Below are 23,206 nucleotides of genomic sequence, written 5' to 3'. Positions count from 1 at the left end.
GGACATTATCTCCTGTATCACTTCTATGTCAGCACTAACTCTTGAATGCATAATTTGGGACCAAGGGTGATGAGCATAGTTCCCACATGAGTACCCCTCACCTCTTTTTCTGGAGAAGGTCTATCCATTCCATTAAGGAAAAAAACCTGCAGCTCATTTTACTCCCTTGAATAAATAAAATATCACTACTCCCATTCCTACACACAGCTCTGAGTTAGGTCTTGCTTCTATCCTTTCTCTTGCTGAAAATCATTTGGTGAGAGAAAGCAAGGTAATTCCAGATTGATGGGGGTGTAGATTAGTTTGTGATGGGAAATTGATTCATCTTAGTTCTGGACTAAAGCAAGAAAGCTCAAACAACATTTTCTTTTATTGATTTTTTTAAAAAGGTACTGGTGAGTCAAGTAGGAAATCTGTTGATATGGGACATAGTTAATGTTGGTTGCCTTCATCTTAGGATAAGCCTGTGCTAATAAAACAGTGAATTCCACCTACCACAGAAAACAGGATGATGGGAAGGAAGTCTGCAATCCATTCAGTGTGGAAGTTAGCAATTCTCTAAGGAGAAATTTATCACAAATGTGGACACTTTACATTGTGTCCTGTTTTGAAATTTATGGCAGTGTGTTGACTGAAGTTGGATATTATTATAGCGGTACAAGTGCATATTAGCACAAAAGGATTTCCCCTTTGCCATTTCTGCACAAGTGCACTGATATTCTGTTAACTAAATAAAGGTGACAAGGTCCTAAGTTATGCTCCAGTAGGAGAAAAGCTCTTCTCTAGCTTTATCTCAAATGAAGGTCAAGATGGTTGATACTGTATTATTACATCACTAAAAAAACTTGATATCATAAGATAGTTTTTGACCCCATAGAGGTCTTCATTGGCCAGTGCAACATGGAGCTGTGGATGCTGCGAGGGGACAGGGGACCCAAAACTCATGACTTCCTTTGTCAAAAGGAAGTTTCCAAATGGCTTGTTTAAAATCTGGCTTTCACACTAGATAAGCCAATTGCAGCCAAATTAATAGTATTACCTAGTGGCTGGAGGAAGATCTTTTCTTTCTAAATTTAAACTTTATAATTAGACAATATTTTCCTTACCAGACCAAATCAAACAGCCCCTAGAACACAGCCCCTAGAGCATAGTTTCCAGCAGCAGTTCTGATACCACACAAGGCATCATGAGGCAATAAAGCCAGACCTGATTAATCTGAGAATTGCTATGGCAGGGAATGCTAGGACACAGAGGTCTTACAGATTCTGTATGGCTAAGGATTTGTGCTCCTGCTGAGATATGTGGCCCATGTCCTGCCTAGCATTGTGAACTGGCAGTCCTGGAGGAGAGCAGAAAGCTGGAAAGCACTGGGCTTAAGGGAGATGTTGAGGCTTCTGGCTGTTGTGATGGTGGCACTTCTCTGTGTGTCACTGTTCTGTAATATTCTTCACAAAATCTATGCTCCTGCTGGCTCTTACACCATGGCTTGCAGATGGAAATGGAGAAAAGCCTGTGTGCAGTTTAGTCGCCAGGATTCAGTTCTACTGTGGTGCAATTACAAGTGCATGAGAAGCATTTCAAACAAATAGTGCAATCCAAGGAAAGGTTCTCAGGGAAGTGGTCGGGCAGAGCACTGGGAAGTGTCTGCTTGACTGTGGCTCAAAAGGACTTCATGTAGAATTTCTCAGCATGGCCAGAGGGTCATGTGAATGCTGCTGTGGTGGCACCTTTTGAACTGTAAACACTAACTTTGCCAATTCCCTAATCATAATCTCAAGGAGAGCCCAAGGCTGCTGTCTTGGTCTGTGGTGTAATGGAACCGGGCGCATGGGGCTAAAGCACCAGGTTGGAACACCAAGAATTAGTAGGGATGATTGCATTGTGTTCTCTCCTCTACAGCTACGCCACTTTGTTCCCTGAGTTTAGTTGCAGCCTTCACTGCAGGTGGGGGGAGGGAGATAGGCTTTTTTAACAATACAGTGGTGCCCCGCATAGCAACGATAATCCGTTCTGAAAAAATCATTGCTATGTGGATTCATCGCTATGCGGGGCAAAAAAGCCCATAGGAATGCATTAAAACCCGTTTAATGCATTCCTATGGGCAAAAATCTCACCGTTATGCGGAAATCCTCCATGCGGCCGCCATTTTCGCTGCCTGGTAAGCGAGGAAAGGGTGCGAAAACACAGTGGGGGGCCATTTTCTTTACCCAGCGGCCATTTTGGAACCGCTGATCAGCTGTTAAAAAAACCGCTATGCGAAAATCAGTAAGCGAAACACCGATCATCGCAAAGCAATGTTTTACTATTAGAAACATCGCAATGAGATCGCACAAAACACATCGCTATGCGGATTCGTCGTTAAACAAATCGCTTGTTATGCGGGGCACCACTGTACATTGATTTGAATTCTCTGTAGTATTGCAAAACGTTTGAAAATAACTATGATGCATCCACTTTACAAATAACTACTAGTGATGAGAACTCTGATAAAGATCAACACAGCCATTTGCAGATTTAGACTCTGTGTTCTAGCTGTTTTCATTTTCACAGAGAACTTGTCTTTTGTCAGGCTTGTTGTTGTTTTGTCGTTAAGTCGTATCCGACTCTTCGTGACCCCATGGACCAGAGCACACCAGGCCCTCCTGTCTTCCACTGCCTCCCGGAGTTTGGACAAATTCATGTTGGTAGATTCGGTGACACTGTCCAGCCATCTCATCCTCTGTCATCCCCTTCTCCTCTTGCCCTCACACTTTCCCAAAAGCAGGGTATTTTCCAGGGAGTCTTCTCTTTTCATGAGATGGCCAAAGTATTGGAGCCTCGACTTCAGGATCTGTCCTTCCAGTGAGCACTCAGGGTTGATTTCCTTTAGAATGGATAGGTTTGTTCTCCTTGCAGTCCAAGGAATTCTCAATAGTCTCCTCCAGCACCACAATTCAAAAGCATCAATTCTTCGATGGTCAGCTTTCTTTATGGTCCAGCTCTCTCTTCCATACATCGCTACTGGAAAACCCATAGCTTTGACTATGCGGACCTTTGTCAGCAAGGTGATGTCTCTGCTTTTTAAGATGCTGTCTAGGTTTGTCATCGCTTTCCTCCCAAGCAGCAGGCGTCTTTTAATTTTGTGGCTGCTATCACCATCTGCAGTGATCATGGAGCCCAAGAAAGTAAAATCTGTCAAGACCTCCATACCTTCCCCTTCTATTTGCTGGGATGTGATGGGGCCAATAGCCATGATCTTAACCCAAAATGTTCCTTTAATATCTTGAGCAGATCTCTGGTTTTTCCTGTTCTATTATTTTCCTCTATATCTTTGCACTGTTGATTTAAGAAGGCCCTCTTGTCTCTCCTTGCTATTCTTTGGAAGTCAGCATTCAATTTTCTGTAACTTTCCCTATCGCCCTTGCATTTTGTTTCCTTCTCTTCTCTGCTAGTTGTAAGGCCTCGTTGGACAGCCACTTTGCTTTCTTGCATTTCCTTTTCTTTGTGATGGTTTTTGTTGCTGCCTCCTGTACAATGTTACAAGCCTGTATCCATTGTTCTTCAGGCAGTCTGTCCACCAAATCTAATTCCTTAAATCTGTTCTTCACTTCTACTGTGTATTCATAAGCGATTTAGTTTAGATTATACCTGATTAGCCCAGTGGTTTTTCGTACTCTCTACAGTTTAAGCTTGAGTTTTGCTATAAGAAGCCGAAGATCAGAGCCACAATCAGCTCTTGTTTTTGCTGACTGTAGGGAACTTCTCCATCTCTGGCTGCAGAGAACATAATCAATCTGATTTCGGTATTGCCCATCTGGTGATGTCCATGTGTAGAGTCGCCTCTTGTGTTGTTGGAAAAGAGTGTTTGTGATGACCAGCTTGTTCTCTTGACCAAACTCTATTAGCCTTTGCCCTGCTTCGTTTTGAACTCCCAAGGCCAAACTTCCCTGTTGTTTCTTTTATCTCTTCACTCCCTACTTTAGCATTCCAGTCCCCTTTAATGACAAGAACATCTTTCTTTGGTGTCAGTTCTAGAAGGTGTTGTAAGTCTTCATAAAATTGGTCAATTTCAGCCTCTTCGGCATCCGTGGTTGGTGCATAAACTTGGATGACTGTGATGCTGAAAGGTCTGCCTTGGATTTGTATTGAAATTATTCTATCATTTTTGAGATTGTATCCCATTACAGCTTTTCCCACTCTTTTGTTGACTATGAGGGCCACTCCATTTCTTCTACGGGATTCTTGCCCACAATAGTAGATATGATAATCGTCTGAAATGAATTCACTATTCCCGTGCATTTTAGTTCACTGATGCCCAGAATGTCAATGTTTATTCTTGCCATCTCCTGTTTGACCACATCCAGCTTACCAAGGTTCATAGAGCTTACATTCCAGTTTCCTATGCAGTATTTTTCTTTGCAGCATCGGACTTTCCTTTCACTTCCAGGCATGTCCGCAGCTGAGCTTCCTTTCAGCTTTGGCCCAACCACTTCATTAGCTCTAGAGCTACTTGTACTTGTCCACGTTCTGACCTGAGGGGCTCATCTTCCAGCATCATATCTTTTAGCCTTTTGTTTCTGTCCATGGACTTTTCTTGGCAAAGATACTGGAGTGGCTTGCCAGTTCCTGCTCCAGGTGGATCGCATTTAGTCGGGACTCTCCACTATGACCTGTCCGTCTTGGGTGTCCCTGCACGGCATAGCCCATAGCTTCTCTGAATTACTCAAGCCCCTTCGCCAGGACAAAGCAGCAATCCGTGAAGAGGTTTGTCAGGCTAATGAATCTCAATTGCCTATTCAAAGCCAAGCAGCCACCAGCACCCAGTGACTTTGCATTGCTGCGGAGATATAGCTCACAACAATATATTGCTGGAAAAATCAACTGCCTCTCTGCAGCTACTGTGAAGGGACATGCCTGGCCAACTTTCCTCCAGGTTACAAGCTTCACAAGCAGTAATGCTTCTGTTCTTAGACCAGCCGATTAAGATGGCAAAATTTCAGGAAGTTCCTTCCTGCCATGTCTGAGTGTGAAAGGCAGGAAAGCTACTGTATGTTGACTGCTACCAGCAGAGGCCAAGGTAAAGGTTTATTGTATGTTGTCAACTCAATTCTGATTTATGGTGACACTTTTCAGGGTTTTGTAGGTAGAGAATAATCAGAAGTGGTTTGCCATTCCTTTCTTCTGAGACTGTGCAGCTTATCCAAGGCCACAGAGACTGGCTTTTCTGGGATGCACAGTAAGGAACCGAATTCCCAACCTCTAACTTCACAGGCAGATGCCTAACTCACTGAGCTGACTTGTAAAGAAAACAAAACATTTAGCTTAGAAATGCAGATAGAAAGCAATACATTTCAAATAGATCTGTTTTCCTTACAAATATGGGGTTGTTTTTTAAATATGCTTTGGCATTTGCCAGCGCCCCTTGATTTCTGCTCCATAAATAATTTCTGCAGATAGATGGGTGTCAAAATTATTTACTGCTGCAAAAAAAGTTAACATTTGTAATAGAAACTGCAGTTGTGGCAGCCTGCAGCCGTGTTGATTTGCAGCAGCCTTTTCAACCATGTTTCTCATGAAACCGGATGCCAAAATATTTAAATCTGTTGGATATCGATGTTATCCATTTTCTATTCTCAAAAAAGCATTTCTTCACATCATGGCTGGCTCTTTTCCCTTAAATAGGATGGGATTCGCTCTTGATGCTGATGAGCATTTGATACTCAGTAAACGCATCAGTGGGTCACCTCTTTGTTTCCATATTAATAAATGTATGGGCAATGGCCAATACTGTATTACAAAGAACATGGGCACTGGAGATGTTTATATCAGCAGTCCTAAACGCCCCCATGTGGTGATCCATGTATTCTAATGGAGGTGGCAGTGAGGGAGAACATGCTCTATCTGTGATTTAAAAAGAAAAAACACCAAAGCTCACTTAAGGAAGGGAAGGTCAGAGAAGGAGATGGCTTTCTCTGGGGCTTCTCCCATAGTTGGGGAATGCTCTCCCTTGGGAACTTAGGTTGGGCCCCTTCTTTTTATCCTTCCACTGACTGTTGGAGATCCACAGGATATTAGCAACCATCAGTGAGTCCCTGGATGCTGGTTTTTGCTAAGCTAAGTTTGCTTTTAAAGTTTAAAATGTTTTTTAACATCTCAATGTATTTTTAATAATTATTATAGCTGAACTGTATTTGAATTGCATTTTTTTTGGTGTTTTTAATTTTACTTGTTTTAACATTGTGAGCCCTCTTGACTTCCCTCATCAGGAGAAAGGTCACTTATAAATATTACTAAATACTGTATATACAGTAAATGTTATCAGGTGTGTATGAACTTTTGCAATTTCCCCTTCTGTAACTTTGAATTAAATGGGAAACATCTCTGGCAGCTGCAGGGCTTGCTTAGTTCCTCTTTCAAGAAAGGTGTGTGGGGGGGCTTCAGGGGACCGGATCTTTCCCAAAGAAGGAAGGCTTTGATGACAGGTCACCTTCTCTTGTGATGGACACACACACACACACACACACACCAAATCTGATGGTCCCATGGACCCTGGAATGGCACTTTTAGAGAAGTGAATAGGCAGGGTTCATGCATCATTGGCATTCTCCATGTGTCTAGGTTGATGGAGCGTTTCCTGTACTTCTCGTCTACATCTCGTGCAGAACTACCAAAATCTGCAAGCATGTTGGATGGGGCATCTTGGGAACTATCAATCAAATGAACAGAACTATCAAATGAGAAGGAAGGAAGAAAAGAGCCTTCTTAAGCCTACGGAAGCTGCCATATAGTTAGTTATATAAACTCATATATTGGTCCGTTTAGCCCAACATTGTCAAGACAGACATGCGCAAGCTTTCTGGAGTTTCAGGAAAGTTCCTTTCCTAATGCAGATTAAATTTTGCAAGAAGCTGATTTCTATCCCCATTCCAGATTTTCTCCCCAGGTGTGGAGCTTTACTCAGGTAAGATCAGTCTTGCCCCACTTGTAAAGAATCTGCCAATTCAGGGGCGCCTGCGTTGCCACTCCTTGAGTGAACAAAGCCATGATAGGATGGGCATAGGAAGATGCTGTTAATAATAGACGAGGTGCCAGGGGAATGATATTACCTGCTTGGCATGAGGATGTGGGTGTTCAGTGACTGAAACACGATGCTTGCCGGAGTGAACTATGTTTTCATGAATTATGAAGTGAGGATCGTCGGCTAGTAGTCGGTCTCTCTCTCTTTCTCTCTCTCTCAACAGCAGTTTAGTGGTTAAGGTTCTCCACCAGGTTCAGACAAATCCCAAATGAGTAACCATCAGCTTGATTTGTATGAGGTCTGGACAGAAGTGGAATGGGCTGATTTGATTGCAGGGTGAAGCAAAGTAAATGCACAAATTAGATGAAGCACAGGTATCTTGAGCCTTTTCCTTTCTTTCTCTCTTTTTAGTAAAAGAAGCACACTTGAAGAATGTCTGGTACATAGTACCCAGTGTGCTGTAGTGGATAGAGTGATGGACTAGGAGGCCAAGAGTCATATCCTTGCTTGGCCATGGAGATGCATGGGGTGACGGTGGAATGGGTAAAAATGTTCCTTAAATACCTCACCTTTCTGGAAATCCCTATGGTTCATAACACGCACACACAATCTGTCTGAAATTTGACAGGTATACGTCTCTCTTTAGTGTCCACTGATGACTCCAAATTTCATTTAATAATAATCACATGCCATCAAGTCAGTTCTGACTAAAGCAATCTTTTCAGGGTTTTCCAAGTCCAATAGAATGATTTACCCTTCCCTTCTTCTGGGACGGTGCAGTTAATCCAAGGCCATACAGGTTGGCTCTGCTCACAAGAGGGACAGTGTGGAACTGAATTCCCAACCTAAACCACTGAGCTATCAAGCCAGTTCAGAGCAAAACCCCAAAAATTACAGCAATTTTGGTGTTCCAATGCAATCCAATAGATACAAATCAATTCAGGTCGGGGGGGGGCGACAAATAACTCTGGAACAAATTAGAATATATTTCAAAGCCCCGATTTAGCGTCCAAACCAGACTAGGAGGTCTGTGCATAAATCTAGGAGTGCATAAATTTAAATGCAAGGCCCTCATCATCATTGCTCCCACTGCCACATCTTCAAGTAGAGTGCAAAAATTCAGGTAGCTGTGTTGATCATTTCAACAAACCATTTCTAGCAGTTTTCATCTCTGCCAGGAGGTCGTTTTCTGTAAAGCTAACAGGTCTTAATGGCCCAATTCAAGATCAAACTAACCCCCAAACAGAATCATTTTGAATAGATTGCAGTCGATTACAACCAGAAAACCTCTTGTTGTAATCCACTAGTCGCCTGTACTGTCATAGGGATTTCATTTAAAGACTGCTCTAAAGCTGAGCTGCCCTGCTTTAGGATCCAGACTACTTAAGCACTCAGGTGCTTAAGAGAGCAGTGATTTGAATGTCTCTGGGCAAGTGCAGATAATTTTTCTTGCACCATTGACAAGGCCAAATCAAAAGGTGTGAAGCCACACACAACACAGCTCTTAGGAGTGAGTTCTTGCTGACATATATGACGTGCTATCATGGCTTTAGTATACAGCAAAAAGGTCAATGCTTTAATTACAAATTTAAAAGGACTCTCCAGGAATACAGCAATGAATGAAGGATGCCGGGGACCATCAGTGTTCTCATGGTGCTTTTTTTCCTGGTGGAATAAAAAAAAAGATGCTTTCATGTCTGCTGGTCTCTGTTCTTGAAGGATATACATTGTTCTCAGTGCATTGCACTGTTCTCAGCACAACAGACAACCTACAGAGGATGACAAAGTAGGTGCATGTGAAAGAGTGATAATCAACAATGCTTGCCAGCAAGGGCCGGCTCTACCATTAGGCAGACTGAGGCAACTGCCTTGGGTGGCCGATGCTGTGGGGTAGAGGACTGGCAAGGGGTTTGGAGGATTGTTTGGTATCTGCCATAATCTGCTCTGCAACCCTACCTTGGCATGCTGCTCTCAGAGGTGGTGGAGGATGCTGCTTGGCACCAGGCAGCTCCTGTATGAGGTACTGGGGATGCTAGGGTGGGGTGAGTGGGGGGCAATGTGTCTCAGGAAGCAAAACCTTTTCGCCTAGTTCTGTCAGCAGCAGCAGCTGCCTGCCTCTTGGGACTGTAGTTTCTCTGCAACCATTCAGTTATTCCTGATGAAGAACTTTGTGAGACTGGGATCCTGGCACACATTTCCTTGCAACCAGCTGCCTTAGCCCCACTGCTTTCATTTCTTTATGTGTGTGTTCTTGTTGGGGCCAGTCCTTCCCTGTCTTCTCAGTCTCAGGTGCTACCCCCACCCCCGAGATGAGAAAGATGTCTCTGGTGAGCTGGCTTGCTAGGATGGCAAGAGGCCAGCCCCTGCCGTAATCCCAAACTGAGATTAGAACTCAGCTGTGTTTATTATTCAGCCCTGGAAAGCAACCCCGTCTCCTTTGCTTTTTGGCTCTCGCCTGGAAGGCTTAGCAGCAGCAGAATGAAGGGGAAGACGGCCGAGCGGATGCAGAAGACCACAGCGCGGGAAGCCAGCGGTGCATTGTCTGCAGGACCACAACTAAGGGCTCAGGAAGGTAAAGACCAGAAGCTACAAGGGAGGTTTAGGGCTGGTTTTAAGGGCTGTGTGCGTGCGTTTGGTTCTGTGGGGAAGTATATGGAATAAGCAGAAGGATGATGGGGGGAGCTGCTTAGCTGAACTGCAACTGTGGATACCACATGGCTGGAGATTCTTACTCAACAAAGCAAATTGTATAGTCCTAACATTCTAATCAAAGCGCCGGAGCACTTTAACGAAGTGGCTGAAAGTCCCCTCACGCCAAAGAGCTTGTGGCAAATAAAACAGGTTAGTCGTTAGAGGGCCAGAAGGCTCTTTGTTAGATTTGCTAAAATTCTGGAGTGTTTGGAACAACTGAAATGTCACTCACATTCGGGGAGTGTGTGCACACATATGTTTGTACATGCACACACACAAACCGGGAGTGCAACGCTGACAGAACTAGAGTCACTTCCGAGAGGCGTGCATAATTGTACAAATAACCCTTTAGTTTTGTCATCTACCTACATCTTGGGGCTTCAGTAGCAGATACATAGTGGAACTCTCCTAATGGCTGGGCTGGAATGTGTGTGTGTGTGTGGGGGGGAGAGCATTCCATTTAAATCAGGATGAGAAGTAAGCTTTTGATTTTCATAGCTCTTTCAGATGTACTTCTCCACCTTCTCCTTGGTTCTCCACATTCAGGGTACCCCAAGTGATGTACCGTAGCCACAAAGTTGGAGGGCATAGACTTTAGCAGGGGTGATGATTTTTGGATTAGCAGGGATATTTTCCTCCCACCCTCTGAATTGTTTTTCAATCCTTGTAGCAGCTGATGGAAGGATACACTCCCACCTCCTGCAGCAGCTGTATATTTTCAGGGGCTATCCTATTGGAATAACAAAGTTTCATGGGGGGTGGTGGTTACTTGTTCTTGAATGGGCAATTCAGATGTATTAGCATTACAAAAGATTTGCTCTTGGGAAGACTGCTAGAATGAGTTAATTGTTTATTATATCCTGTATTTCCCTCAGTGAGTTCAAAGCAATTGCATTTAGTTTTCATCACCTGTGCTTTTTCTTCACAACAACCCTTTGAGGTAGGTCAGGGTAAGAGTATGAATTTCATTGCTCAATGAGGACTTGCATGTGGATGCCCCAAGTCTCACCCCAACACTTTAATCACCACAGCAGGCTAGATGTTATCCCCTGAGTCCTAGTCTAATTTCTACAGTTCACTGGTATCCTGAGAGTTTACAGTCATATCTGCCTAATTGCTGGTGGAGACAAGTGTTTCCAATAGTTATTCTCTCTCAACCAATCTAAGCCATTTCAGGCCATCTCAAATTAACTGCTGTCCTCACAGCTAGCCTATGTATAGAATAGTTTCTTTGCAAATCCCCACTAAATATATTTCAATGAGCTACTCCTATTGTAATGAAAAGGTTTTCAGGCAGCTTGGTCTTAGGATAAGCAATTAAGAGCTGTTAGCTTTACAGAAGACTTGCTCCTCATGGTAATGAAAACTGCTAGAACTGGTTTGTGACATGGATCAACACATCAAACATAGCATTTTAGGATTCTTTTTGGGGCTGTTAATTTACAATTATATAGGCATGATTTACTTACCATTCATAACTGGATGGTGACATTGAGTTTGATGAGATTGAAATACCTCCTAAGAGCTCTAATATGTTATGCACAAATCACAGGGAGTAACTGCTATTTAAATTTATCAGATGTTAAGTATTTTTTTAAATTCTTCTATTTCTGTCTTACGTCTCTTGTTTTTTCTTCTACTTAGGATATTTTCCCTTCTTTCTCTCTTACTCTTTTATTTTAATTATGCCCTATATTTTTCTTTCCCTCCATAGTAAGCCTGCATAGGCTTTGCCTTCGGTATAAAATCTGAAGTGGGATTTTTAGAATTAAAAGTGTTAAGTGACCTAAATTTGGATGAATGATCAAGTGGCTTTAGCTTCCCCTGCGATTAATTCCTTCCCCCTCCCAAATTAATCTGAATGACCAGCTGTTGAACTAAAAATTGTTGAATACAAATACCCGGGTATAAACATGGAGATAAATGTCTTTTTAGAGTTCTCTTTTTCCCCTCCCTGCCCTCACCTTTGTGATAGAGAGTTTACACAACCACAAGTTTGTGGGGGGGGGAGGGAGCAAAAGGACAGGTCTGAGTAGATCTGCGGTGTTCTCTCACACATCCTTTCTAGGACAATTTTTGCCATAATTCTTCAAAATTTCCCAAAATTTGATTGACTAACTGAAAGGGTGCAAAATGTCTGAAAGCTTTAGCCAGTCATTCTGAAAAAATGGGGTGGAGTGAAGGAAAGAATGGGTAGGAATTGCCCATCATACGTGTCTGAAGCTGATGGATTCTCAGTGAAACCCTTTGGACCCTATAACCCAGGATTGCTTTTATGGAGTTGGGCCAGCTCTGTGAGGGTTTTACCAATTCTACCTCCTCATGAGTTTCCAATGGCCGAGTGGGGATTTGAACCCAGGTCTGCTGATTCCTAGTCCATGACTCTATCCATTACACCACACTGGGCACTACATATCTACGTACTAATCTAGCAAAAATCAGGTTGGGATCAGAGGGCATGTAACTCACCCATGTTATGGACTCCCTGTATCTCCTTACATGTTCACTCACGTGTATGTTGAATTAAATACAGGAAAATAGTGTATTATTTATGTCTTAGCTACATTTCTATCCCTCCTTCCCTCCAATGAGCTTTTGGTGGCCTACATGGCTATCCTGTTCCCCATTTTATCCTTCCAAGAACCCAGTGAGGCAGATCAGATTGAGAGAAAGTGATTGGCTCATGGTAACCCAGTGAGTTTTTAATGATACAGTGGGATTCAGACATAGATATGCTAAAATGAAGTCCAGATCTTGAACCGTTACATGACACTAGCAAAGAAAGAAAGAATTTTACAGGACAAGGATACAAAAGATAGCTCAGTGAGGATTGATCATTTTCACTGATTATAAATGAAAAAAAATGTACTGGTCAGTTTGGAAATTTAGGCGCTCATCATGGTAGTCCCAGTCACCAGGCAGATGGTTCGGTCTATGTTGACAAATTAGGAGCAGTTCTTTCGTAAAGCCAATGGCTCTTAATTGCCCATTCAGTACTACTCTGATATACATTGTATTACAAGAAAGATATATTGTTCCTGGGGAAATCCATTTCTTTCTGCTACTACAAGGAGTGTATTCAAGGAGGGAACAAGGAAGCCGAAGGCTACTGGGGTGGACGATGTCATCATCCCTGTTAATTCAGAAGTCCCAGGGCTTCAAGACCTGGCTTCACTACACAACTGAATAGAGTCCTGACATTTGATGGGGAAGAGATGGAATATGAGTGGAAAGACTGAAGGGAGGAGATGGGGATAGAGAGGTTGTGAGCAGCAAGATTCATACTGACTACAACATTTTGTTGCAGACCCTGTTTCTTTTCCGCCTACATGGGGATCCTGGTTAGGGGGTTGTGGGAGTTGTAGTCTACCTTGCTGATTTTTTTCTGAGCACTGCTTGTTACACAACACTGGCCTCATTTGTGCCTTATCCGTCAAAACCGAAGCATACCCCCCGAATCTCTCTCTGTGCCCTTACTCATCTGCCCTTCTCTTCAGGATTAATAGCATCCCAGCTGTGAGAAGAAGCTGAAGCTGGAGGGTTTCAGCTAACCACTGATCGGCTTTGGCTTCCACTCCTCGTAATCCCTGCATACGTACGGAGTCTGTGGTTGGTCGCAGGAGCCAGGGAAGGTGCAGAAAGGTCAGCCTTTGGCTTGTGCTGAGCATGGTCTCTGGATCATTGCAGCCTCCACTTAGCTTCTGCTTGTGAACCTCCTCTGACTGTACTGGTAGCCGAATTTTGACAACATCCCTCCACCCAGAATTAGGAAAAAGTTCCTTTTTGGGAGACTGAAATTCCCAGAATTATTTCTCCAAGGAAGTAACTTTTTTGGACTGCAGTTCCAACCACACATGGGAAAAGCAGGTTGGCTTGAAAGGGGCCGGGAGTCTGATGCTGTCTTCCTGCCTCAGGTCTCTGACACCTGAAGCCACCACTCTCTCACTCCACCTACTATGTGGGGCATTAGAACATACACACAATCGCCAGATGTCCTTCGGTGAAAACTCCCAGAAGCCTTCACTACCAGATGTGCTGGCCAGGGTTTATGGGAGTTGTAGTCCAAGAACATTTGGGGACCCAAGGTTGGGAAGCATTGCTCTAGTGGGTGGTTCTCAGAGTCTTCCAGCCAGTATAGTAAATTTACTTACTAGGTTTCTTTATTATGAACTAGAAATGTCTGTAGGAAGGGGGTGGGGGGGGAGAACTGTTTTTCTTCAATGGAAAATTTTCCAAGCCTATTGGCCTGTGGTCTATGCCTGGGGAACGCCCTTGTTAGAAAAAAGATGAGAGGCAAACTTTATTCTTGGCACAAGTGCAATGTTCCTTGATGCAAAGTATAGAGATCATAGAATTATTGAATTGGAAGGAGCCTATAAGGCCATCGAGTCCAAACCCCCAATGCAGAAATCTAAACCAAAGCATATCTGAAAGATGGTTGTCCAATTTTCTCTTTAATGCCCCCAGCATGTATTTTTAAATATTTTTACAATCGGACACTGAATTCCTTTCCCAACATGAATGCTTGTTCAGTCAGGAAGGAGTTAAAAATGTCCTTCTGATCATGGGATGGTAAAATTAAGAAAGCCTATAAAGCAGGGGTGGGCAAAGTGCAGCCATCCAGATGTTGCTGGACTGCATCTCTCAGTAAGCACTAGCCAACATTGCCTGTAATGAGGGATGTTGGGAATTGTAGTCAAACAGCATCTGAAGGGCACCCTTTGCCCAACCGTGGTATGGTGAGAAAGGGAAGTGAGAAAAATGCTTTCCAGATCTCTGCAGAGCTAAGCTTTCTGGCTTCCACTATAAAAATACCAACAATTATTGTACTTCCCCTTCACTTTTAGCACCTCTCCCCAGAAGACTGACTGGGAGAAAGCTCGATGCAAGCAATATCCTGAAGCGGAAAGCGGGAAGATCAAAGATATATGATTGATGCATCGTCTTGCCAAAAGGGCCTCGGCTGCTGTGCTCCTGTTACAGGCTTTCTCCATCTGATCCATTTCCTCTTCTCCTGTTCACTCAAGTTGCTTGTGCTATACTCCAAGGCTAAAGTCCAAGGAAGCTCTTAGCTAATCACTTGACAAAGAGTTCTTTGTTACTGTAGTTCCTCTGAAGAAATCTGAGACTCCCTTTTCTCCCATCTCTGGGAGCTGATGATGATCTGAAGTAGGAGGAGTGCTGAAACTAGGATATCTGTTCTTTCTCCCGTGGTTCATTTATGGTCTCACAAGAGCACGGCAACAGCCACTTCCCAGCGTTAGGCCCAAGAGACATGTTGCTCGTGTGTCTCGCTTTCCTCTTCCTGTCTGTCCTTGGGACGCAGGCTTCCCAAGCTTGCCCTCACCTGTGCTTCTGCTACGAATCTTCCAATTTTGTGGACTGCCATGGACGACACCTCCCTCGCATCCCGCATGGTATCCCTCATAACACATGGATGCTGGACCTGAGGCACAACAACTTGAGTGGGCTGGAAGGAGGCTGCTTTGATGCCCTGTGGTCCATGAAGATCCTTCTGCTGGGCCACAACTCGATTATCAGAATCTGGACCAAAGCCTTCAAATCTCTCAACTTCCTGGAGAAGATGGATCTCAGCCACAACCTTCTTGCCCATCTGCCTCATGACTTCTCAGATGACTTGACCTCCCTCAAGGATCTCAAAGTGGCTCACAATCATCTGGGGGCCTTGGGTTTTGAAAGTCTCCAGTACCTGGAGAACTTAGAGAAGTTAGATCTGAGCCATAATCGTGTGACTTCAATTGAGAAGGGAACTTTCCGGGGCCTTTCTAGGCTCCGACACCTCTACCTTCAGTTCAACAGGCTTGCGGTTGTCCACAATGGCTTCTTCTTTATGCTCCAGAACCTGGAAGTCCTGTTGCTTAGCAACAACAACATCAGCTCCATTGAGGTGGAGGCCTTCACCTCTCTGCACAACATGAACCTCTTGGGCTTGACTGGCAACCAGCTCATCCATCTCAAATTTAAGACTTTCCTCAACATCCAGACCATCAGCACCCACATCCAGCTGGCAAACAACCAGTGGGCCTGTGACTGTGACCTGCAGCGAGTGTTTGGTAAGCTCACAAGCGTCCGACACCTCCACGTGGACGACTATGAGAACATCACCTGTGCCAGTCCCTGGCAGCTTGCTGGCTTGCCCCTCATTTCTGTGGACAGTCAGTTGTGTGTGGCAGAGACGGCCACGGTCCTGGTGATCACTGTCACGGTCTTAGTGACGGTGATTGCCGCCATTGTGATGGCCGAGAGGAACAGGAAGAAGAACCAAGAGAAGAACTGGAATGAATCAGAAGCTCCCTTTGACGTGCACGAAAAATAAACGGAGGAAGGGAGGTGGGTGGTGGGGAAGAGAGAGAGAGAGCTGAGTCATGAAAAAAAAAAGGACGTCTAGTCATCCTCAAGCCTGCCCAATTGTGAGGGGGATTCTGGGAAGGGTCATCCAGACCATGATCTTTTCCAACCTCTACTCTAGACATCCTGTTTTAAGTCTTATCAAACAAGGTGCCATCCAGGTGTTTTTGAGACTAGCTCCCATTGCCTCTGACCCAGCATGGAACATGGACTGAGCAAAAGGGAATCTCATTTCCAAAATGTAGCTCTGTTACTCTACTCAGGAGCTTCTTAGGCTCTGACCATCGACCATCCTGGCTGAGGCTGACAGAGAGCTATAGTCTAAAACATCTGGCGGGCAGCTTCATTTACTGTGTGGTTGGTGTGCTATCCTGCTGCTCATGTTTTTACCCCCCCCGATATTTCTTGCTGTAATAGCTCTGCAATCATCTGTTTATGAATGTATTAATTCCAGTTACATCCTACTTTTGCAGTAGGGAGCCCACGGCAGCATACAATGGCTCTGTTTCTCTCTCTTTTATCCCCACAACAACTATGTCAGGTAGATCAAGCGAAGAGATAGGGACTAACTCAAGGTTATGGAGTGAGTTTCATAGCTCATTTGGAATGTTATAACCTGCCACTCCTGTATCTCGACACCCATCACTTTCTCCCATTGGCTCCCTTTTTGTGAGACTGCAACATTTGAGACACCAGCCAGCATTGGGTCCTATTCCGTCAGGGACCATCTGTTGAGGGCCACATGCTGATGGCAAGGGGGGCCAAGCCAGCTGTGGATACAGCTGGAATTCATAGTAGGTGAACTCCATCCTTTTCTCTCCATCCCTCCCTCCCCCCATCTTTCATCCACAACTAGATGACTACAGGTGAGGGAAGGGATCACTCTTTCAGAGCCCTTCTCTAAGGCAGTTGGAGGAGGCTGGCTTTTGAAATTATGGTGAGGGCATGGCCTGCATGTAGATCTAGGGCTGCCAGTTTCCCACCTCTCCTCTGGAAATGCCATAGCTGAGGGTCAAAACAGACAATGCAGTTAGCATTATGGCTAGAAACAGATTCCTTTACAAGTTCAGATTTGCTCATTTGTCCCAACATGAGGATTCTACCTCCATGAGTTTTAAATTAACTAGCTTTTGTTTTGCGATTGATGGTTGGCAATTAAACACAGACCTCATCTGCAAGTGTGATTGAAGGAACTAATCTCAGGAGCAAAAAAATACTTTATCACCTTCTAACAGTTCTACCCTCCGATCCATGGGAAATCAGCAAAGCTCCTCTGCCATTTCTTCTGGAGTTGGGTAGCTAAATTTTTTTAATCTATTAATTGGCCTTTAGGAAAGATACAGGAATGTAAATTGTGTCTGGTTTTGCAGACTTCCAGGAAATTGAAAAAGGCACTTGAGATCTTTCAGCTGCTATTGGGCGAGGCAACTTGATTTATAAAATGGCTTCTTAAATTAATCTCATACAGGCTTTCAGATTGGGCTGATCTGAAGATAGAATATAACAAATATGGTAGGGCTGCCTTATCCACAGAATCAGTACCTGCTGATTCACTTATCGACTAGCTCAAAATACTAAATAAAACCTCCCAGAAATACCAATTTGTATGTATATCCAGGGTGTATATACGAGAATTGGTCACTAGAGAGAAACAGAGACCATGAAATGTACTGTATAGCAGTGGTCCCCAACCTTGGGCCTCCAGATGTTCTTGGACTTCAACTCCCAGAAATCCTAGCCAGCAGAGGTGGTGGTGAAGGCTTCTGGGAGTTGTAGTCCAAGAACATTTGGACGCCCAAGGTTGGGGACCACTGCTGTATAGCATTCAGCACTTTCCCGGCAGGAGGAACTTTGAACTGAGCCGCCACTATAGTAGGACATACTATAAACTAAAACAATCAGTGCTCTCTTTTATACCTTTAATATAGCTAGCTAAATGTATTATGAGAAGCAGCCATTGCTTACGAAGTCTGAAGAACAGGCTGGCACTGCTGCACTAGTAGAGAAGCCTCACAAAAACTTTAACACAGTTGTCCTCTCCCTTGAGTCAACCAGCCGGGGACACAGATAAACTCTGTCCGTCATTTTGGCCAGGCCAGATACAGAAGGAAATGTTACAGTTAGTGAAACATCATGTGAATAAGGTACTTCAAGGATAATTGTGAAAGAAGGAAAACTTAAAAGGAATACCAGTTTAAATTCCTTAATTATAGTGCTTTGTGTAACCATCTATAATAACTGACCTCTGCATTTTGGGACTTTGGACTTCTATACTGATACCTTAGAGTGTGCATGTACTGATTTCCCTGCTGGCATTAATAAATGCTTTCCTGAAAGCCTCCTATTTTATTACACCTTCTGGCAGATTTCTATGGAAAATGTCTCCACAAGTGTGACACTGACCTGGAGTGTAAATGTAAAATAATGTAACACAGATTTTTCAACATACTCCGGAGCAATGCATGTAACCTTCATTTTCAAAATGGAAATTTGAGCAAAACTGCATACTGAGGGACTGATTGTGTAAAGAAAGGGTCTGGTGTGTGTTCTTGGACAGAGTCTTCCACTTTGGGGGCTACCATCTCCCAGAATTCCTCATTCTGGTCCCCCAAAAGCAACATTTCCAATCTCTGTGGATATGCAAACAGAAGGAGTGTGAATTATGCCTGTTCTTCTGGATTGCCTCTGACAGCCCACACAGTTCCCATGATGGTCCCGATCCTACCTCTTGAAAGGGCAGCCCCAGAATCTTAGAAGGTTACATGGGGATAATGCATCCAACTTCTCTTGGATTCCCCCACTCCTAGATTTCTTAATTTCCATTTGTGCAGTACATATAAATTAGCCTAAACAACGTTATGCAAATCCGTGTCCTTTTGTGTTTGTGTGTGATTAATGAATGGCCACCCTTGACCTTTGCCAGTCTGATGCAGCAATTAGATTCAGCCTCTATTATTAGGAAAATAAGAGATCGAAACTCTTTATAGTCAGTCAGTGATTTTTGGCCAGTCATGTTTTTCCAACTTATTAGCCTATCATGCCAGATTGTTGTGAAGCTGAAAGAGAGCAGTGGTGGATGACAGGAGTTTCCTGGAGAAAGAATGGAATATAAATTATTTTTGACAATGTCTGAACTAAGTTGCAGCCATTTTGCGGGTTGATTATGGAGCCTTGTGGTACCGTGGTTAAATTGCAGTACTGCAGTGAAGACTCTGCTCACGGCAGGAGTTTGATCCTCGGCTCAGGTAGCCGGATCAAGGTTTACTTAGTCTTCCATCCCTCTGAGATCAGTAAATTGAGCCCCCAGGTTGCTGGTGCGGGCGGGATTTCAACATATGCCCTCTTTCATGATTCCTGCATTGTAGTCACCACTTCATTGGCACAGGGGCCACCAGCCTCCATTGTCAACAAGGAGTTTGCAATTTGACTGCAAATGATTAAAGAATGGAGTGGTTGTAGGGATGTGGAGAAATGTTGCCACTTGTCTCAACATGGTAAGACACCTTATCCAGCATTCTGGATAATCACTGCATTGAGGGGTAATTCCGATCTGTGCTGAACTGGGCACATTATTTTTCCTCCTCTATGTTTCCTACAGTTTTCCCAACAAGGTCTTCAAAGAAGATTCACATCTTTCCCTTTGTGAAGTGAACGACATACAACAAGCACAAAATGGCAGATGGATTGAGCGTGAAGATATTACAGCTTTTACTAGTCAATTCAACAAGCTAGCACTTATCACTTTCAAATTTGACACATTTATTGAGATGTATGCAAAAATCAGCTGTGGGGAATGCACAAATTCTGAAACTGACAAAATAAAATAAGCATTGCTTCTATTTAGCAGAAAGATTCATTAGGTTTTTGCTTAGAAAATATTACTTACATATAATCCTTCCCTGCCTGAAGTGCGCTTTCCTCCTGCCATTGCAGTTAGTGGTCACCAGAGGGCGCATTTCACCACCTTTCCCTTAATGAGCCTCATTTTGTCAGTCAAGAAGGTTCCACTTTTATACAACTCTATATGCATGTAAAGTGGGTTTTATTGGTCCCCTTGCTTCCATCTGTTGTGGCCCCTTCCAGCATAAGATGTCTTGTAATATGTTTTCAGGGACGACCCAAAATGCTTTGTTGTTTGAAGTGAGACAGCAAATGGTATGTGTCTCCCTATCCACTCAAATGAACTGCAGGTACCTAAAGCCAGCAAAAAAAATATATGCCACAACAGCTTCTCCCTATACCTAGCATTAAAAATACAATGAAAATAAATGCCTAACCATTGTCTGCCCTTTCGTAACACCCAAAATATGCTACCTTGTGTGGTTGCCTCACACTTCCTAATGGGAGTGCCGGTCTTTCATATTTTTAACAAAACACAATTTCCAAGTCAAGGAAGTCTGATCAGCAGGAGGTGCTTAGCAGCTGAGAATGAGACACTCCACCCCCACCCCCCCAAACAGGATTTTTGAAAAAGTCCTGTGGTCCTTTGCTACTAACAGATTTATTATGACATAAACCTTGATGGCATAAGCCACAATAAAGCTGTTAGTTTTTTTTTAAGATGGCATAAAACTGTCTTATTTCTTGCTGCAACAAAATGACGCAGTACAGCCCCCTTTGGAATTTGTCACAATGAACGCTGTAGAGCAGGCGGGAGATCTTTCCTTGGCAGCTAAAAGCACACGTTGTTGCCAGGGGCCGGAAGCAAGATTATCCCTGGGTTTGTTTCTTCCAGTGCAGAGTGGCAGAATTCCGGCCATGTCGCACCTTCTGACACCTATCATTCTGGGCAGGGTGTGCTCAAGACATTTTGCTGTCTGAGTCAAAGAACAAAGTGGTGCTTTGTAACAGTTTCCCCTGTCCTGAAGCCGTGTGGTCAAGTCTCTTTCATCTTATGGTCATTCTAGTAAGGTTTTCAAGCTATGTGCGTGAGTGCCCATGGCTGAGCCGGGATTTGAACCCAGCGTTCCACGTTTCCCGGTACGACACTTTTAGCTATGACACCACACTGGTGTTCAGAAAGGGCTGGACTAAGCCAATTCTCTTGTAAATCACATCTGCTCCTCTTGGGGGTTGGAATTCCCATTAAAGCTGAGTGGTTGAGGGATCTGGTTGCGGAGCCAGAAGTTGGGAGTTTGATTCCTCACTGTGGCTCTTTGACATGGGCTGGACTCAATGGACTTATCTCAGCTCTGCAGTGCTAAGATAAAATAAGATTACGCAAAGTGACCACCTCAGGTGGCAGATGCGGAATCCCTGCACTTCTGCTGCACAGCTAGAGGAATTTAACCAAAAAAATTCAAAAAACTGCAACAGCAGCTGCCTCACTCCACTTCATCATAAGGCCAATCCTTCCTGTGAAGCCACATCCTTTTGAGTATCATGGAGCTTTTACCTTCAAGCAGAATAAATAGATGTCTTCTAACAGAGGTTTCTACTGACCTCATATTTTCCCATTGTATATAAACTTAGAAGGTTGGCTGGACTAGGGAGCGAGGAATGGCTTTATTTTGGGACTAGTAGGTTTGTAATGGGATCACCTACAGCTGAAGGAAAGATGATTGGGGAGGTTTATTTGCTGCTCTCCCAGGAGCTATTGGAAGTCTTTTGTTTCGGGAGGGAGAGTAGGAAGAGGAGGTGAGTTAGGATCACCCCAAAATAATTTGCAGCGGAAGTTGGGAGGAGTGGCACAGTGATTAAACAGTCGTATGGCAGCCAAAACTCTGCTCATGGTCAGCGTTTGATACCAAGGGATCCTAGTCCATCACTCTACACACTATATCACATTGGGTATCCTGTATTTTCACCTAGGCCCTACCAAATTATTGTGGTTCCTGAGGCAGAAGATTTCCCCTCCCCGATAAGCAAAATTCCAAAGATGGAAAACATTGGGTTGGTGTCTCGTCCCCGTTTCCCCCCCCCCATTAATGACTATGGAATTGTGGGAGTGAATTCTCCCACTTGACTGTTGTGTCTTGCTATTTTTGTATTTTAAATCATAAACCTGCCCTCAGCGCACTGAAGAAATAGTAGCATATGGATACAAAAACAGACACTCTCAGAGTAATCTCTTCCCCATGCTCAAAAATGTGATTGTAAAAAAGGAACAAAGGTCTTGCGGCACCTTACAGACTAAGAAATTATATTATGGCACAAAGCTTTTGTGGATGGCAGCTTACTTCATAAGATCAGTGGAGTGTGACCAGTTGTCAGGCGTAAAATAAATTGTAAACGTTGGAGTTACAGGACAATGGTTACAGGAAAAGTAGTTTGTGACAATTCAATTAGAGCTTAAACAGCAATTATTGTGCTCCAAAGACTTACTTTCCACATATTGTTATTCAATTCTTTTAAAAAAAACCTCTAGTTAATGAATGGGGGATATCGTGTTTCTGTATCCACAATTCAAAACACCAAGAAATGGCCCAATATTGCTGCACAATATCGTATCCTCCTTGTTGATGGAAAAGAATGTCAAGCTTTACATAAAAAAGAACAACCTGAATGTTAATAACACCAATGACAGCTGTTAAGATGGTCTACAGCAGGGGTCCCCCAACCCCGGTCCATGGCCCAGTGCCGGTCCATGGCCAGGGTTGGACAGATGGAGACAGATCTCCCACCCATCCCTCCACGCACAGACCCTTCATGCATGTGCATGAGCCCGCATGAGCACCCCCCACCCCTTTGTGCATGCACACCCCCTTTGTGCATGCACACCCCCTATGTGCCCTGCGTGATTGCCCCCTATTCCTTCGCACATGTGCACGAGCGCATGCGGTGCCCTGCCTTCCCCAACCAGTCCGCGGTGTTATAAAGGTTGGGGACCACTGGTCTACAGCAGCGGTCCCCAACCTTTCTGGAACCGAGGACCAGTTGGTGGGGTGGGGCACCCCCACACTTGTGGGTGGGCATGTTGTGCTTGCAGGTGGGGGTGCTGAGCTCATAGATGGGTGTCGTGCTCATGCACATGTGTGTGAGCACGACACGCCCCCCGAAGTACAATATGCCCCGCCGGTGAGCATAACATCCTCACTGTGCATGTGTGTGTGCGTGGGGGCAGAGATCTGTCTCCGCGGCCCAGGCGTGGAAAGCCCACGGACCAGCACCGAGCCGCGGACCGGGGGTTGGAGACCCCTGCTCTACAGG

General features: G+C 44.1%; 1 protein-coding gene across 3 annotated transcripts; it reads left to right on the top strand.

The window, feature by feature from the left end:
* Nucleotides 1–3,865: 3,865 nt before the first annotated feature.
* LOC110079130 (uncharacterized) lies at nucleotides 3,866–18,393 on the top strand. 3 transcript variants are annotated; one of them, XR_012088663.2, is made up of 3 exons: nucleotides 3,866–9,569; nucleotides 14,536–17,676; nucleotides 17,858–18,393. XR_012088663.2 is itself a non-coding variant. In XM_073004385.2 (3 exons), the coding sequence occupies exon 3, from the start codon at nucleotides 14,910–14,912 to the stop codon at nucleotides 16,023–16,025; it is 1,116 nt and encodes a 371-aa protein (XP_072860486.2). In that variant the 5' UTR covers nucleotides 3,866–9,569; nucleotides 13,186–13,330; nucleotides 14,536–14,909; the 3' UTR covers nucleotides 16,026–18,393. The 3 variants fall into 3 exon arrangements, 2 of the variants coding, with proteins under 2 accessions (XP_072860486.2, XP_020649612.2); XM_073004385.2 differs by adding an exon at nucleotides 13,186–13,330 and having other exon boundaries at nucleotides 14,536–18,393; XM_020793953.3 differs by having other exon boundaries at nucleotides 14,536–18,393.
* Nucleotides 18,394–23,206: the final 4,813 nt, after the last annotated feature.

This window comes from Pogona vitticeps, chromosome 6, assembly GCF_051106095.1.
Source record: "Pogona vitticeps strain Pit_001003342236 chromosome 6, PviZW2.1, whole genome shotgun sequence".
Lineage (NCBI taxonomy): Eukaryota > Metazoa > Chordata > Lepidosauria > Squamata > Agamidae > Pogona > Pogona vitticeps.
The sequence above is the reverse complement of the archived record's forward strand: the minus strand, read 5'-3'. Positions and strand labels throughout refer to the sequence as shown.

Coding starts and splice junctions, on each gene's coding strand:
- LOC110079130 (XM_020793953.3), top strand. CDS start 14,910: ATGGTCTCACAAGAGCACGGCAACAGCCACTTCCCAGCGTTAGGCCCA.